The sequence below is a fragment of the Cucurbita moschata genome, unplaced genomic scaffold, assembly GCF_002738365.1.
Source record: "Cucurbita moschata cultivar Rifu unplaced genomic scaffold, Cmos_1.0 Cmo_Scf00013, whole genome shotgun sequence".
In the NCBI taxonomy this organism is placed as follows: domain Eukaryota; kingdom Viridiplantae; phylum Streptophyta; class Magnoliopsida; order Cucurbitales; family Cucurbitaceae; genus Cucurbita; species Cucurbita moschata.
The window spans coordinates 1,993,100-2,008,135 of NW_019268529.1; the positions used below are offsets into that span (position 1 = coordinate 1,993,100).

General features: G+C 35.8%; 1 protein-coding gene and 15 non-coding genes across 16 annotated transcripts; 8 read left to right on the forward strand and 8 right to left on the reverse strand.

Annotated features, from left to right (window-relative positions):
• Window positions 1-62: 62 nt before the first annotated feature.
• TRNAT-UGU lies at window positions 63-134 on the reverse strand. The gene has a single exon. It is a non-coding gene; the product is annotated as a tRNA-Thr (tRNA).
• Window positions 135-212: 78 nt separating this feature from the next.
• Window positions 213-284, reverse strand: TRNAT-UGU. The gene has a single exon. It is a non-coding gene; the product is annotated as a tRNA-Thr (tRNA).
• Window positions 285-362: 78 nt separating this feature from the next.
• Window positions 363-434, reverse strand: TRNAT-UGU. Its single transcript has one exon. It is a non-coding gene; the product is annotated as a tRNA-Thr (tRNA).
• Window positions 435-571: 137 nt separating this feature from the next.
• Window positions 572-643, reverse strand: TRNAT-UGU. Its single transcript has one exon. It is a non-coding gene; the product is annotated as a tRNA-Thr (tRNA).
• A 78-nt stretch (window positions 644-721) lies between these two features.
• On the reverse strand, window positions 722-793 carry TRNAT-UGU. Its single transcript has one exon. It is a non-coding gene; the product is annotated as a tRNA-Thr (tRNA).
• A 78-nt stretch (window positions 794-871) lies between these two features.
• On the reverse strand, window positions 872-943 carry TRNAT-UGU. Its single transcript has one exon. It is a non-coding gene; the product is annotated as a tRNA-Thr (tRNA).
• Window positions 944-1,021: 78 nt separating this feature from the next.
• On the reverse strand, window positions 1,022-1,093 carry TRNAT-UGU. The gene has a single exon. It is a non-coding gene; the product is annotated as a tRNA-Thr (tRNA).
• A 90-nt stretch (window positions 1,094-1,183) lies between these two features.
• On the reverse strand, window positions 1,184-1,255 carry TRNAT-UGU. The gene has a single exon. It is a non-coding gene; the product is annotated as a tRNA-Thr (tRNA).
• Window positions 1,256-3,556: 2,301 nt separating this feature from the next.
• TRNAT-AGU lies at window positions 3,557-3,630 on the forward strand. The gene has a single exon. It is a non-coding gene; the product is annotated as a tRNA-Thr (tRNA).
• A 1,067-nt stretch (window positions 3,631-4,697) lies between these two features.
• On the forward strand, window positions 4,698-4,772 carry TRNAT-AGU. Its single transcript has one exon. It is a non-coding gene; the product is annotated as a tRNA-Thr (tRNA).
• A 374-nt stretch (window positions 4,773-5,146) lies between these two features.
• Window positions 5,147-5,221, forward strand: TRNAT-AGU. The gene has a single exon. It is a non-coding gene; the product is annotated as a tRNA-Thr (tRNA).
• Window positions 5,222-5,692: 471 nt separating this feature from the next.
• Window positions 5,693-5,766, forward strand: TRNAT-AGU. Its single transcript has one exon. It is a non-coding gene; the product is annotated as a tRNA-Thr (tRNA).
• Window positions 5,767-5,867: 101 nt separating this feature from the next.
• TRNAT-AGU lies at window positions 5,868-5,941 on the forward strand. The gene has a single exon. It is a non-coding gene; the product is annotated as a tRNA-Thr (tRNA).
• Window positions 5,942-6,190: 249 nt separating this feature from the next.
• Window positions 6,191-6,264, forward strand: TRNAT-AGU. Its single transcript has one exon. It is a non-coding gene; the product is annotated as a tRNA-Thr (tRNA).
• A 198-nt stretch (window positions 6,265-6,462) lies between these two features.
• On the forward strand, window positions 6,463-6,536 carry TRNAT-AGU. The gene has a single exon. It is a non-coding gene; the product is annotated as a tRNA-Thr (tRNA).
• Window positions 6,537-8,844: 2,308 nt separating this feature from the next.
• LOC111451505 lies at window positions 8,845-11,016 on the forward strand. Its single transcript, XM_023091963.1, has 5 exons — window positions 8,845-9,151; window positions 9,296-9,532; window positions 9,672-9,755; window positions 10,009-10,138; window positions 10,215-11,016. The coding sequence occupies exons 1-5, from the start codon at window positions 8,913-8,915 to the stop codon at window positions 10,917-10,919; spliced, it is 1,395 nt and encodes a 464-aa protein (XP_022947731.1). The 5' UTR covers window positions 8,845-8,912; the 3' UTR covers window positions 10,920-11,016.
• Window positions 11,017-15,036: the final 4,020 nt, after the last annotated feature.

Consider the following 15,036-nt stretch of genomic DNA (forward strand, 5'->3'; position numbering starts at 1 on the left):
TGACTCTCAAGACCTTGGCAATTCTATAGGAACTCTCCCACACATGAATACAAAATGTGTAATGCCCTCATGCAGGATTGAACTACAGACCTTCAGTTTACAAGACTGATGCTCTACCACTGAACTATAAGGGCTATTGTTTTCAAAACTTGACTCTCAAGACCTTGGCAATTCTATAGGAACTCTCCCACCCATGAATACAAAATGTGTAATGCCCTCATGCAGGATTGAACTACAGACCTTCAGTTTACAAGACTGATGCTCTACCACTGAACTATAAGGGCTATTGTTTTCAAAACTTGACTCTCCAGACCTTGGCAATTCTATAGGAACTCTCCCACCCATGAATACAAAATGTGTAATGCCCTCATGCAGGATTGAACTACAGACCTTCAGTTTACAAGACTAACGCTCTACCACTGAGCTATAAGGGCTATNACTGAACCATAAGGGCTATTGTTTTCAAAACTTGACTCTCAAGACCTTGGCAATTCTATAGGAACTCAACTTGACTCTGAAGACCTTGGCAATTCTATAGGAACTCTCCCACCCATGAATACAAAATGTGTAATGCCCTCATGCAGGATTGAACTACAGACCTTCAGTTTACAAGACTAACGCTCTACCACTGAGCTATAAGGGCTATTGTTTTCAAAACTTGACTCTCAAGACCTTGGCAATTCTATAGGAACTCTCCCACACATGAATACAAAATGTGTAATGCCCTCATGCAGGATTGAACTACAGACCTTCAGTTTACAAGACTGATGCTCTACCACTGAGCTATAAGGGCTATTGTTTTCAAAACTTGACTCTCAAGAGCTTGGCAATTCTATAGGAACTCTCCCACACATGAATACAAAATGTGTAATGCCCTCATGCAGGATTGAACTACAGACCTTCAGTTTACAAGACTGATGCTCTACCACTGAACCATAAGGGCTATTGTTTTCAAAACTTGACTCTCAAGACCTTGGCAATTCTATAGGAACTCTCCCACACATGAATACAAAATGTGTAATGCCCTCATGCAGGATTGAACTACAGACCTTCAGTTTACAAGACTAACGCTCTACCACTGAGCTATAAGGGCTATTGTTTTCAAAACTTGACTCTCGAGACCTTGGCAATTCTATAGGAACTCTCCCACTTTGACCGACAATATTGAACACATGAATGTGTATGCCCTTATGTAGGATTGAACTACAAACCTTCAATTTACAAGACTAATGCTCTACCACTAAGCTATAAGGGCTATTAATATTAAAACTCAACTCTCGACAACCTTGGCAATTCTATAGAAAGTCTCCCACCTTGACCGACAATATTAAAACTGTTGAGTCATTAAGAGTTATTACTATTAAAACTCGACTCTCAACCTTAGCTATTCTATAGGAACTCTCCCCCCTTGATTCATTGTAGTGAGAATAAAAATGAGTACACCCTCATGCAATATTGAACTACAAACTGACTAACACTCTGCCACTGAGTGAGAAGGGTTTTTACTATTTAAACTTGACTGGGTTATTACTATTAAAACGTTATTACTATTGATCTTGACAATTCTACGGGACCTAAAACCCAACTTCTCAAATGTAGATGTAGCGAATACAAAAATGTGTATCTTTCATGCAAGATTAAACTACCGACCTTCAATTTACAGAGCTAACACTCTTCCACTAAACTATAAGGCCTATTAGTAGTAAAACTCGACTCTCAAACTTAACAGTTCTACAACACCTAAAACCCATTTTAAGCTTATATACGATGCCCTGACCTTGTCTGGACTACGCAACTACTTTCGAGCACTCTCCCATCTTGACCGATAATTAGTGAACACATGAATACAAAATGTAGAATATTGTGAGATAAAAATGTGTATGTTCTCATGCAAGATTGAACTACAAACCGTTAATGTACAAGATTGACACTCTACAACTAAGGTATAAGAGCAATTAACATTAATACCCAACTCTCAGCCTAGACAACTCTACTAAACCTAAAACTGCCTGCTCTGATACCAATTAGTTACGACTCAGTTTTTTTATGTGTAGAATCTTGTAAGTTGATCAAAAAGAAAAAGACAAGAAAATAAATTAAAAATAAAATACAATAAAGTTTTGCACCATTTAAAATAAACAACCCCACAATTTAAAATAAATCAAAACCGTTTAAACTTGAAAATTTCTTTAACGTAGGTTTGCATAACCTCCAATTTTATTTAGTTCGAAATAAATTTAAAGTCGACTCCAACCCTTTTGGAGCATGAATGAAACGTGTTTTTCCAACTGATTCGTGATGGATTTTTTCTATAATACGAGTATTTTCTCATAACACAAATTTTGATAAATCTAAACCTATTGTGAATCATTAATACATCTATATATATACTCACATGTGATGCATAATCAATCATAACATAACAACATCATTTATTATCTTACCAGATTAGATGATGATGAAACGTTCATTGCAAGGCCATGGAAGCATGCTTAGCCTATGTGGTAGGCCAGTTTATAGAATTTTATGCTTAGAGCTCTGATACCAACTGTAACGGTAACAAACCTAGATTTATATTCATCCTACCGTTGCTATTGTATATATATCAGTCATTTTATGTAAAAATAATTCATTTAAAATTTTATGAAAAAAAAATACAGCCATGGACTTACATGTTTATGGGAAAGGCCATTCAACAATTTAACAAAAAATAAAATAAAGCAAGAACGTCCTATACTAACCTATACACTACGAATTTAATGCATATTAACGTATACTATCTTATAGTCTACCAAATTTAAATGCAAACTACCCTATTCATGTGTCATGGTCTCCTACATTGCGATACCACCGTCAACCATACAAGGGAGTCTTGATTTTACCTCGAAAATAAAAATAACATATGGTTTGAGTATTTTTAAGAAATACTCAGTAAATAACCCCGCTATTAGGGTCAGATGCAAGCACAAAAAATCATGAGTGGAACCAATCATTTCACTCTATGTTTCCAGAGAAGACTATCCTAAGAAGGTGATTGGATGGTTAGAGCACTCGTTTAGTAAGCAGGAAGTTTAGTAAGCGGGAGGTCTTGAGTTCAACTTTCAACAAGAAGAGTAATATTATTATTAACAAATGAGATCGTAGATTTGTGTATTTATTTTACGTTTGAATGTTAGTTAGTTTGTCGTTTCTATGTTCGATATGTCTACTTTTGTAGTTCAGTTGATAAGAGAACCCGTTTAATAAGTAGGAGGTCTTGAGTGCAACTCCCAACAAAAGCAATATTATTATTCACCAATGAGATCGTAAATTTGGGTATCTATTTTATGTTTGAATGTTAGTTCGTTTACCATTTCTATGTTCGATATGTCTACTTTTTGATGTGGCTTTTGTAGCTCAGTTGGTTAGAGCACCCGATTAGTAAGCGGGAGGTTGAACTCTCAACAATAGCAATATTATTATTTACCAATGCGATCGTAGATTTGGGTATCTATTTTACGTTTGAATGTTAATTCGTTTGTCATTTCTATGTTCGATATATCTACTTTCTAATGTGGCTCTTGTAGCTCAATTGGCTAGAGCACCCGTTTAGTAAGCGTGAGGTCTTGAGTTCAACTCTCAATAAGAGCAATATTATTGTTACGTTTGAATGGTTAGGTTTTTTGTTTCTATGTTTGATATGTCTACTCTTTGTGGGAGGTCTTCATCGTTTGTCGTTTCTATGTTCGAGATGTCTATTCTTTGATGTGTCTTTTGTAGCTTAGTTGGTTAGAGCACCCGTTTAGTAAGTGGGAGGTCTTGATCGTTTGTCGTTTCTATGTTCGATACGTCTATTCTTTGATGTGTCTTTTGTAGCTTAGTTGGTTAAAGCACCGGTTTAGTAAGCAGGAAGGTCTTGAGTTCTCAACTCTTAACAAGAGCAATATTATTGTTATGAGATCATAGATTTGGGTATCTATTTTCCGTTTGAATGTTAGTTCGTTTGTCGTTTCTATGTTCGATATGTCTACTCTTTCATGTGGCTCTTGTAGCTTGCCGTTTCTATGTTCGATATGTCTACTCTTTCATGTGGCTCTTGTAACTCAGTTGGTTAGAGCACCTGCTTCGTAACCAAGAGCAATATTATTGTCAACCAATATATATTTGGGTATCTATTTTTATGTATGCCGTTTCTATGTTCAATATGTCTACTCTTTGATGTAGCTTAGTTGGTTAGAGCACTGGATTAGTAAGTGGGAGGTCTTGAGTTCAACTCTAAACAAAAGAAATGTTTAGAAATATTATGGTTATGAGATTATAGATTTGGGTATCTACTTTACGTTTGAATGCCGTTTATATGTTCCTTGCCATTTATATGTTATATGTATACTCTTTCATGTAGCTCAGTTGCTTAGAGCACAGATTTGGGTATCTAGTTTACGTTTGAATGTTAGTTTGTTTCCTGTTTCTATGTAGTAAGCGGGAGGTCTAAACAAAAGAAATATTATGGTTATGAGATTATAGATTTGGGTATCTACTTTACGTTTGAATGTTACTTTGCTTGCCGTTTATATGTTCCTTGCCATTTATATGTTCGTCGATATGTATACTCTTTCATGTAGCTCAGTTGCTTAGAGCACAGATTTGGGTATCTAGTTTACGTTTGAATGTTAGTTTGTTTCCTGTTTCTATGTTCGATATGTCTACTCTTTCATGTGGCTCTTGTAGCTCAGTTGGTTAGAGCACTCGCTTAGTAAGCGGGAGGTCTTAAGTTCAACTCTTAGCCAAGAGCAACATTATTGTCAACCAATGATATATATTTGGGTATCTATTTTTATGTCTGCCGATATATATTTGGGTATCTATTTTTATGTCTGCCGTTTATATGTTCAATATGTCTACTCTTTGATGTAGCTAAGTGGGAGGTCTTGAGTTCAACTCTAAACAAAAGAAATATTATGGTTATGAGATTATAGATTTGGGTATCTACTTTACGTTTGAATGTTACTTTGCTTGCCGTTTATATGTTCCTTGCCGTTTATATGTTCGATATGTCTACTCTTTCATGTAGCTCAGTTGCTTAGAGCACAGATTTGGGTATCTAGTTTACGTTTGAATGTTAGTTTGTTTCCTGTTTCTATGTTCGATATGTCTACTCTTTCATGTGGCTCTTGTAGCTCAGTTGGTTAGAGCACTCGCTTAGTAAGCGGGAGGTCTTAAGTTCAACTCTTAGCCAAGAGCAACATTATTGTCAACCAATGATATATATTTGGGTATCTATTTTTATGTCTGCCGATATATATTTGGGTATCTATTTTTATGTCTGCCGTTTATATGTTCAATATGTCTACTCTTTGATGTAGCTAAGTGGGAGGTCTTGAGTTCAACTCTAAACAAAAGAAATATTATGGTTATGAGATTATAGATTTGGGTATCTACTTTACGTTTGAATGTTACTTTGCTTGCCGTTTATATGTTCCTTGCCGTTTATATGTTCGATATGTCTACTCTTTCATGTAGCTCAGTTGCTTAGAGCACAGATTTGGGTATCTAGTTTACGTTTGAATGTTAGTTTGTTTCCTGTTTCTATGTTCGATATGTCTACTCTTTCATGTAGCTCAGTTGCTTAGAGCACAGATTTGGGTATCTAGTTTACGTTTGAATGTTAGTTTGTTTCCTGTTTCTATGTTCGATATGTCTACTCTTTCATGTGGCTCTTGTAGCTCAATTGGTTAGAGCACCCGCTTAGTAAGCGGGAGGTCTTAAGTTCAACTCTTAGCAAGAGCAACATTATTGTCAACCAATGATATATATTTGGGTATCTATTTTACGTTTTTAATGTTAGTTCGTTTGCCGGTTCCATGTTTGATATGTTAGCTTTTGATGTGGTTCTTGTAGCTCAGTTGGTTAGAGCACCCGTTTAGTAAGCGGGAGGTCTTGAGTTCAACTCTCAACAAGAGCAACAATTATTGTCAACCAATGATATATATTTGGGTATCTATTTTACGTTTGAATGTTAGTGCGTTTGCCGGTTCTATGTTCGATATGTTAACTTTTGATGTGGCTCTTGTAGCTCAGTTAGTTAGAGCACCCATTTAGTAGGCGGGAGGTCTTGAGTCCAACTCTCAAGAAGAGCAATATTATTGTCAAGCACGACCAAGGTGTTAGTGCGTTTGCCGGTTCTATGTTCGATATGTTAGCTTTTGATGTGGCTCTTGTAGCTCAGTTGGTTAGAGCACCCGTTTAGTAAGCGGGAGGTCTTGAGTTCAACTCTCAACAAGAGCAATATTATTGTCAACCACGACCAAGGAATTTTCATACCTCAAGGTCCGGTCCAGTCCAATTACAAGGAGGAGAGCTAAGAAGCACACAAACCTTTATACAGTTGTATTCAAGCTATGGTGAGCTTGACATTTTATTAATTGCATTATTTATGTTAGTGCGTTTGTCGGTTCTATGTTCGATATGTTAGCTTTTGATGTGACTCTTGTAGTTCAGTTGGTTAGAGTACCCGTTTAGTAAGTGGGAGGTCTTGAGTTCAACTCTCAACAAGAGCATGAATCATAGATTTGGGTATAACTCATTTTTACGTTGGTGATTTGGGTATCTATTTTACGTTTGAATGTTAGTTCGTTTGCCATTTCCATGTTCGATATGTCTACTTTTTCATGTGGCTCTTGTAGCTCAGTTGGTTAGCGCATCTGTTTAGTAAGTGGGAGGTCTTGAGTTCAACTCTCAACAAGAGCATGAGAGGTCTTGAGTTCAACTCTCAACAAGAGCATGAATCATAGATTTGGGTATAACCTGTTTATGTGTGGTTGTTAGTTCGGTTGGGTGATTTTGGTATCTATTTTACGTTTGAATGTTAGTTCGTTTGCCGTTTCCATGTTCGATATGTCTACTTTTTCATGTGGCTCTTGTAGCTTAGTTGATTAGAGCACTTGTTTAGTAAGTGGGAGGTCTTGAGTTCAACTCTCAACACGAGCATGAATCATGGATTTAGGTATAACTTGACTCTCAATCTTGGCAATTCTATATGAACTCTCCCACCTTCACCGACAATAACGAACACATGAATACAAAATGTGTATGCCCTCATGCAGGATTGAACTTACCGACCTTCAGTTTACAAGAAGGACGCTCTACCATGAGCTATAACGGCAATTCTATAGGCTCTCCCACCTTGACCGACAATAGCGAACAACATAAATACAAAATGTGTATGCCCTCATGCAGGATTGAACTACACAGATTGACATACAACATGGTATCTAGCATACATAGATTGACATACTGGAAGTACATGCATCATAAAAAGCTCATAAACATCACATCATACAAGTAAATAACATGTAGCTAAGTCCCAGAGTACGTGTTATTCATACAACATATAATACATCCAATCTAACTCGAAGGAGTTCAAAAAGTAAGATCACTTACCTTATTGGCCTAAGCCAAAGTCATTGACTCGTTAACAATGAAAAGACCAATATATATATTTGAAACTTGAATAAATATAAATGGTGATTTTAAATATGATTTTAAAAATGTTATTTATTAAAACATATCATTTTAAATTTGTCTAAAATTCTTTCAAACTCCTATTAATAAACGTGATATCTCACATTCGTTGGAGAGGAGAATGAAACCCTCTTATAAGGGTATGAAAATTTTTCTCAAGACGCGTTTTAAAGCCTTGAGGGGAAGCTCAAAGAGGATATTTGCTAGCGGTGGCCTGGGTTACAATTGGTATCAGAGCCAGACACCGGACGATGTGTCAGCCTTCTCGCTATTTCTCGAATGAGGGTAGACACGAGGCGGTGTGCTAGTAAGGACGCTGGGCCCCGAAGGGGGTGGATTTGGTGGCGGTCCCACATTGATTGGAAGAAGGAAAGAGTGCCAGCGAGAACACTAGGCCCCGAAGGGGGTGGATTGTGATATCCCACATTGGTTGGGGAGGAGAACGAAACACCCTTTACAAGGGTGTGGAAATAGGGAACAATATCTGCTAGCGGTGGGCATAGACAGTTACAATAAAACTCTTGAGTTGAGTTAAAAATCTTATCTTGGGTTGGAATCATAGTTACCAAGAATTTGTAGAGGAGAATGGATTGTATTGAATTTTTAGTTTAATTTTAAATAAACAAATGTGTAAATTTACTTCAACATTGAATTTTTAATATAATTTTAAATAAACTCAAAGACGATTTAGCTTCTATCCTGAATTTAATATGATTATCGTTAAACAATACGTTAATTCAAAATCACTAGCTATATTAAGAAAGGTGACGTGAAGTTGTTGTCTATTCAAATTTAATGTCACCAATTATCTCAGAAGACGTCGTTTGATTTGAAGTTTTGTTTAGAGTAAATAAAATGTCTAGAAATAGAATATCGGGTATTAGATGACACTACAACACATATAGCTTTTTACTAACTTTTATATGTATAAAATTTTAACACAAATGCTATTAAAAAAAATACATGAATTTGTAATAGGGGAAGTGATTTACGCCCTTCGAGTATCGTGATAACAATGGAAGTGATACACAAACACGAAGAAAGATCTTTATAGTATCTATAATCAGAAACTAAAGTGGCTATCCGACAATGATGATGTAACAACCATTTTTTGATTTGTGTGTGTGATCGGCCTTACGAATATAAACTTAGTTTATATTTTAAAAAATCATTTGTTATACATACTAAGTAAATTATATTGAATCAGGTAAAGTTATAAATGTTTTACTATTATAATCTTTTAATTATAAACTTTAAAATGGAAAATATTATATGTTACAAAATATGACCGTTAAGAGTTTAAATGGAGCGCACTAACAAAGACAGCGGGAGGATCACTTTCGAGGGAAATAACAGAACCTTCAGGCACAGAGAAATCCCCAATTCCAAAATCCTCATCGGAACCACTCCAAATGGAAATCGACCGTCCTTCCGCCGTCCAAATGCCGGAGGTTTCTCAGTACGAGCAGTCCAGAGAGTTGAGAATCAGAGAGAATTTGGAGCGTATGCAGAAGCTAGGCATCCTTGACCTCTCTCTCAAGCTCAAGTCATCCGCTCCTTCGAGGCAAAATCGCCGAAGATCGCTTAATCCGAAAGCTTCTCCACCTTCATTCAACCTCCCGCAGGCAGTAGCCGTCCGCCGATCATCCAGGTTCTCTTCGAATCATGAATCTCACTTTCTTAGCCCTAACATGAACCGACTGGACTCGTTCTCTGATCTTGCCATGAAATTGAGAATATTATGTTTTTTTTTCCTCTTAATCTTGTCTATTGTGATTTTCTTTTGCGGATTTAGGTTACAGAATGTGACGCCAGTGACTTACTCTGAACTTCGAGTGGAGAGAAAAAGCAAGTTTTCAGAGGATGAAGGCGTGATTCTTGAAGATGGTTCGAGGCCGGAGATATACTCGGAAGAGCATGAGAAGCGGTTGGGCAGTACAGAGAAGATCTGGACGCTGTTTGTGGATGGATATGGTAAGGATGGGAAACGAATTTATGATCCAGTAAAGGGAAAAACGTGCCATCAATGCAGGTTTGTGCATTGTTTTCTGATTTTGTTAATCTTTGACATGATGAGTATGTTTGGTTTATTGAAATTAGAACTGAATTAGAAAGCAAGAACAGCTTTGTTTAATTAGTGGAAAATGCTATGTATCAATCATATCTTACAGGCAAAAAACATTAGGGCATCGCACTCATTGCAGCAAATGCAACATGGTCCAAGGGCAATTTTGTGGAGACTGTCTGTATATGAGGTACACTCGCGATATCCGCAATTTGACATATTTGTGTTTGTCGAGGATGGTTGGGAGGGAGTCCCACGTTAGCTAATTTAGGGAATGATCATGGGTTTATAAGTAAACAATACATCTCCATTAGTATGAAGTTTTTTGGGGAAGCCTAAAACAAAACTATGAGAGCTTATGCTCAAAGTAGACAATATCGTACCAGTGTGAAGAGTCGCGATTCCTAACATTTTCCTAACATTCTTTTTCCAATTTTGGGCAGATATGGAGAGCATGTTCTTGAAGCGCAGGAAAATCCCAGTTGGATATGTCCTGTTTGTCGTGGAATTTGTAACTGCAGTTTATGTCGCCAAGCAAAGGGATGGCTTCCTACTGGGAGTCTGTATAAGAAGGTAAATTTCTAAGCCATTGTGTACTGTTTTGGTCAGGAGAATTTGCAGCTAAGGTCAATGGTTTGAACTGTAATAGATAGCAAGGATGGGGTTCAAGTCTGTTGCGCATTTTCTCATTCAAACCAAGCGTCCACAGCCTAATTCTGGGCAGAATCCTACTGATCTCGCTTCTGCTAAGAGGGCCTTGTCCTTCCCAGATCTTGAAGCTAATCCTGTAGGATCTCTTAGTGTTAATGATCAAATGTCTGTTAAGAGGTCACTGAGTTTTTCATGTCTGGAGCAGCAGGGCTCAAAACAATGTAAACCATATCATCTGGATCATGAAAATGATGAACAGTCACAGCATCAATCTGCAAACTATGATGAACTTGGAGAAGACGTTGTCAACGAGAAAGAACAGTCAGTGCATTGCCTAAAAAGGAAGAATGATGGTGATAACTACAGTCCAATGCCTGTAAAGAAACCAACAATTAGAGTAGAATCAAGCACCGTGGATCAAAGCCTGGAAAAGAAGATTGATGATATTAGGTGCCTAACAAGCTCAAGGGTCATTCAAGAAAGTGATGATAAAACATCAGAAGAGGGTGCAAACAGTTTGTCAAAGAAGAAGCTGAAATGTGTAAGTAATGGTAGGGTATTACGGCCTAGACATCAAAGCCTCGAGAAGACAACTGATATTAGCAGCCAAACTACCATCCTGGAAGGCGGCACCTCTTCATCGGAGCTAAAATCAGCCACTAGCAGTAGGGTTTTGCGGCCTAGACATAAACCAATGATGTAGAGCTACACACTACGTGTTTTAGTCTTACCATTAAAGTTTTGAGCTTTGTTACGAGTTTTATTATTGATTATAATGAAATACGACTCTCCACGATGGTATGATATTGTCTACTTTGAGCATAAGCTCTCATGGCTTTGCTTTAGGCTTCCCCAAAAGGCTATACACCCATGATCATTCCCTAAATTAGCCAATAGTCTTCCTTAATTATAAACTCATGATCATTCCCTAAATTAGCCGACGTGGGACTTTCATCATCCAACACCTCCCTTCGAACAAAGTATGTCTCCCCTTAATTGAGACTCTACCCCTTTATCTTTGGGAATCTTAGTCATTTTTTACTATGCCTTAGAGGAGGCTCAACTACTTTTATTGGCACGACTAAGTTTAGGGCATGGCTCTAATGTCAGGATAAACGTTTGGAATCTTAGTCATTTTTTACTATGCCTTAGGGGAGGCTCAACTCCTTTGGTGAGTTAGATGTTATTGTGAGTTTGAATTGTGTGATATCTTTGGTGAGTAAAGGTTTAGAACTTCATTATTTGTCTTTTTTATGTATTTTGGCTAAATAAGGAGTTCTCTCATTTTCCGTTATGTGAGTGGTGTTTGAGAGGTTGGGAGTTTTATTGGTATTTTATGTAGTTTGTGTTTGTGTGTGCGTATGTGGTATTTGTATGTATAATTTGGGCAGTTTGTTGTAGTTTTGAGAGTGTGGTTTTTTTTTGTTGTTTTGTGTGTTTTGTTAGTTTGTGTGTGTTCTCTCTCGGCAATGTGTGAGTTATCGTCTTATCCTACATTGGATGCGAATGACACTGGGAAATATCCTCTTTATCTTCGACTTTACCTTCCCATGGATGATAATGATAATAACAAGCGTGATATAGCACACAATCTACCTATTAAGTCTTGCCGTATCGACTTTTTGTATGGTAGGGGATTATGCCATTTCCTGTATAATACACATTGCCTATCACCCCACTAAACCCTCCTTTGGTCTATCGAGTTTTTTGCCCACAAAGACAATTACCCACAAAACATCTTACCCTGAATAGGAAAGAAAGAAAGAGGCTTTCCCCATATTTTATTGTGTATTAATATTAGTTCTTGCAAGAAAAGCCTCTTTCTTTCTTTCCTATTCAGGGTAAGATGTTTTGTGGGTAATTGTCTTTGTGGGCAAAAAACTCGATAGACCAAAGGAGGGTTTAGTGGGGTAATAGGCAATGTGTATTATACAGGAAATGGCATAATCCCCTACCATACAAAAAGTCGATACGGCAAGACTTAATAGGCAGATTGTGTGCTATATCACTAAGCCTTCGGTATTGGCGCACAGTGGATGGTGCCCTACTCCATAGATCGTGCCTATGATGTAAAGTAAGTTAATGAACCTTCACATCATAGGGAAGACATCACAATATGTGTAAGAACGTAAGGAGTCAGGGTGGAGCTTATTATATGTCTAACGTCAAACCTCAGTATCGCTACTCTGCTCTGCACGAGGATAGGCCTACAAATGCAGTCACCGAAGGAAATGCCACTACGCCTTTTATTGGCACGACTAAGTTTAGGGCATGACTCTAATATCAGGATAAACGAACACGACTCTCCACAATAGTATGATATTGTCCACTTTGAGCATAAGCTCTCATGGCTTTAGTTTGGACTTCCCTAAAAGACCTCATACCAATGGAGATAGTATTACTTGATTATAAACCTATAATCATTCCCTAAATTAGCCGATTTGAGAATTTTATCATCCAACGGTGCTAGAAATAGATATCAAAGGAACTTGAAAGAGAATATCATCTAGATCAAATACAAACCTATAAAATTATGAGAATTTAAACTATATGTTACTCCACGCAAAAGTGGAGCATGACCCATTCATATCCAAATATCCCAATAAAACGTTCATTTAATTGAAGATTTCGTTTGGTTATTCATGAATATCAGAGGTATAGGAATAATATTGTGTTAGCTATGATTAATTTACCTATAATAATTATATGTATAGATACAAGTTACGATATCGTGCATGAGTTATAAGTGAACGATAAACTCATTAAAGAACTAAACCCGATTTGGAATTCCATATATATGGAAACAATGAAATAAAATAAAGAGGAAAAAATGAAATAAGAAAGAAGGGCAAAAAGGAAGAACAATAAGAAAACAGCAAGGGAGAAAGGTCCAAGCAAACCCTACCACACATTTGCTAATATATTCTTACTCATGTTTTGTCCGTAGTGGACAACTGATGGGACTTCACCCTTCATCCCTAACAAAATACAAAAACAAAACAATAATTTCAACTTTATATAACAAATTCATGTTTCTTGGTGTGACAATATATAATATTATTGCTTTATTTAAAGTCTTTTGGGAACATGCATGCATGTTTCATCGGGTATTCTTATCATGAAAAGTATGGAAGTATCGTGTACATCATTATACTATACCATGGTTCTAAATGTGGGACCTTATAAAAATTGTATGTCACAAGCGTGAATTACTTCTCCAGTATGTTATGTACGGACATGTACACTACAAGATACACACTTCTTTCTTTTCCATTGGTTTCCAACAATGTGAGTGTGTGTTATCCCGTAGTCAAGTCTAGAGGATATGTGTACGAGCTTGTCTAGTGGGTTCATGCTTAATTACGTGAACCGTGTATAGAGAATTACTATGCGTCTAACCCCACCAAAAAAAAAAAAAAAAAGTAGGGCCCAATGAACCGTCATGAAAAATAAGTCCCACCCCACCAATTAGGAACCATGTTCCATGTGATTGAATTCTTTGATTCCAATAGTAGGGTCACTGACCACGAAGTACATTTAAATACTCTTTATATCTCTATCATTTTTTAGGTAAAGACAATAAATCATGTATGGGCGACGACAATAACTAAAGAAACCATGAAATAAAGTCATCTTATGTTGTAGTACTTTGTTAGGATACATTAGTAGTATTTCTATTTTAAAACCTTAATAGTTTTTTTTTCTTTTTTTCCTAATATCAATTAGGTTTTTATTATGTCTGCAGCGTTTATGAACATTTAAGTTTATGACAATTTTAAGATAAAATGTCTCAAATGGTTTTCCGCCCTAAAGAGAAGAACGGGTAGGATACCCATTTGTCACTACGGAGGAGTTCTTTTTTAAAATAAAATGTCTCAAATAGTTTTCCGCCTTAGTAGGTTTAAATTTGGTTGATCTTAAATGTACTTCAATAGCAGTTTTCCGTCTTATTAATATGTTTTCAAAATCGAATAGAAGACAGAAATTAACACTTTTAGATTTTTTTTTTTTCTTTTCTCTGAAGAAAAAAAAAACATATAAATTCAAGCACAAGATTGTTGCTTAGTCCACAAAGTACTTTTAAGAACAAATAAACAAAAAAAAGATTGGGAATCAATTAGATGCAAATGGGTTTGGCATACGTTTAAAATATTATAATCATTAAAATTTGAATTAATAATTTTATTTTTAAAATTAAGTTTATTCGTAAGTTCTTTTACTTTCCAAGAATATTACCATGGAAACAATAAAGTCAAATTCAAATTTAAACTTATCCAATTAAACTACTATGAGATATGGATATATGACAATATTTTAATTAGAAGTTATTAAATAATATACTAAAATAAATATTTTATTTTATTTTCTATTTTAATTAAAAAGAGAATTGATAGTCCAACGTGGAAGTATGTTTTAACTGACAAATTTTACCAATATTTTATTTGGTCTACATCAACATTTGATTTTATTTCAAACTACATTTTCGTGATTTCACTAATTATATAAATTAGCTTACAAAAATTAAAATGGTCGACCAATCCGAACTATCTAATAAAAAAAATAAAGGTCGAGTTGAATTATATATTTTTATTTTATTTTTTTGGGTTGGATTAAGCCTAATTTTTTAAAAATAAAAAATTTAGTTCTTGTTTGACATTTTTTTTATTAGGTCAATTCAACCCACTGAAAATAGAGTTATAATTCAACTCTATCCTGCCTTAATTTAAAAAAAATTAAATATATTTAACATTGTGTTGATTTATAAATGTTTGATATTTAAATTTTATAGAATTTTTAATCATTAACGTAGGATGAATTAT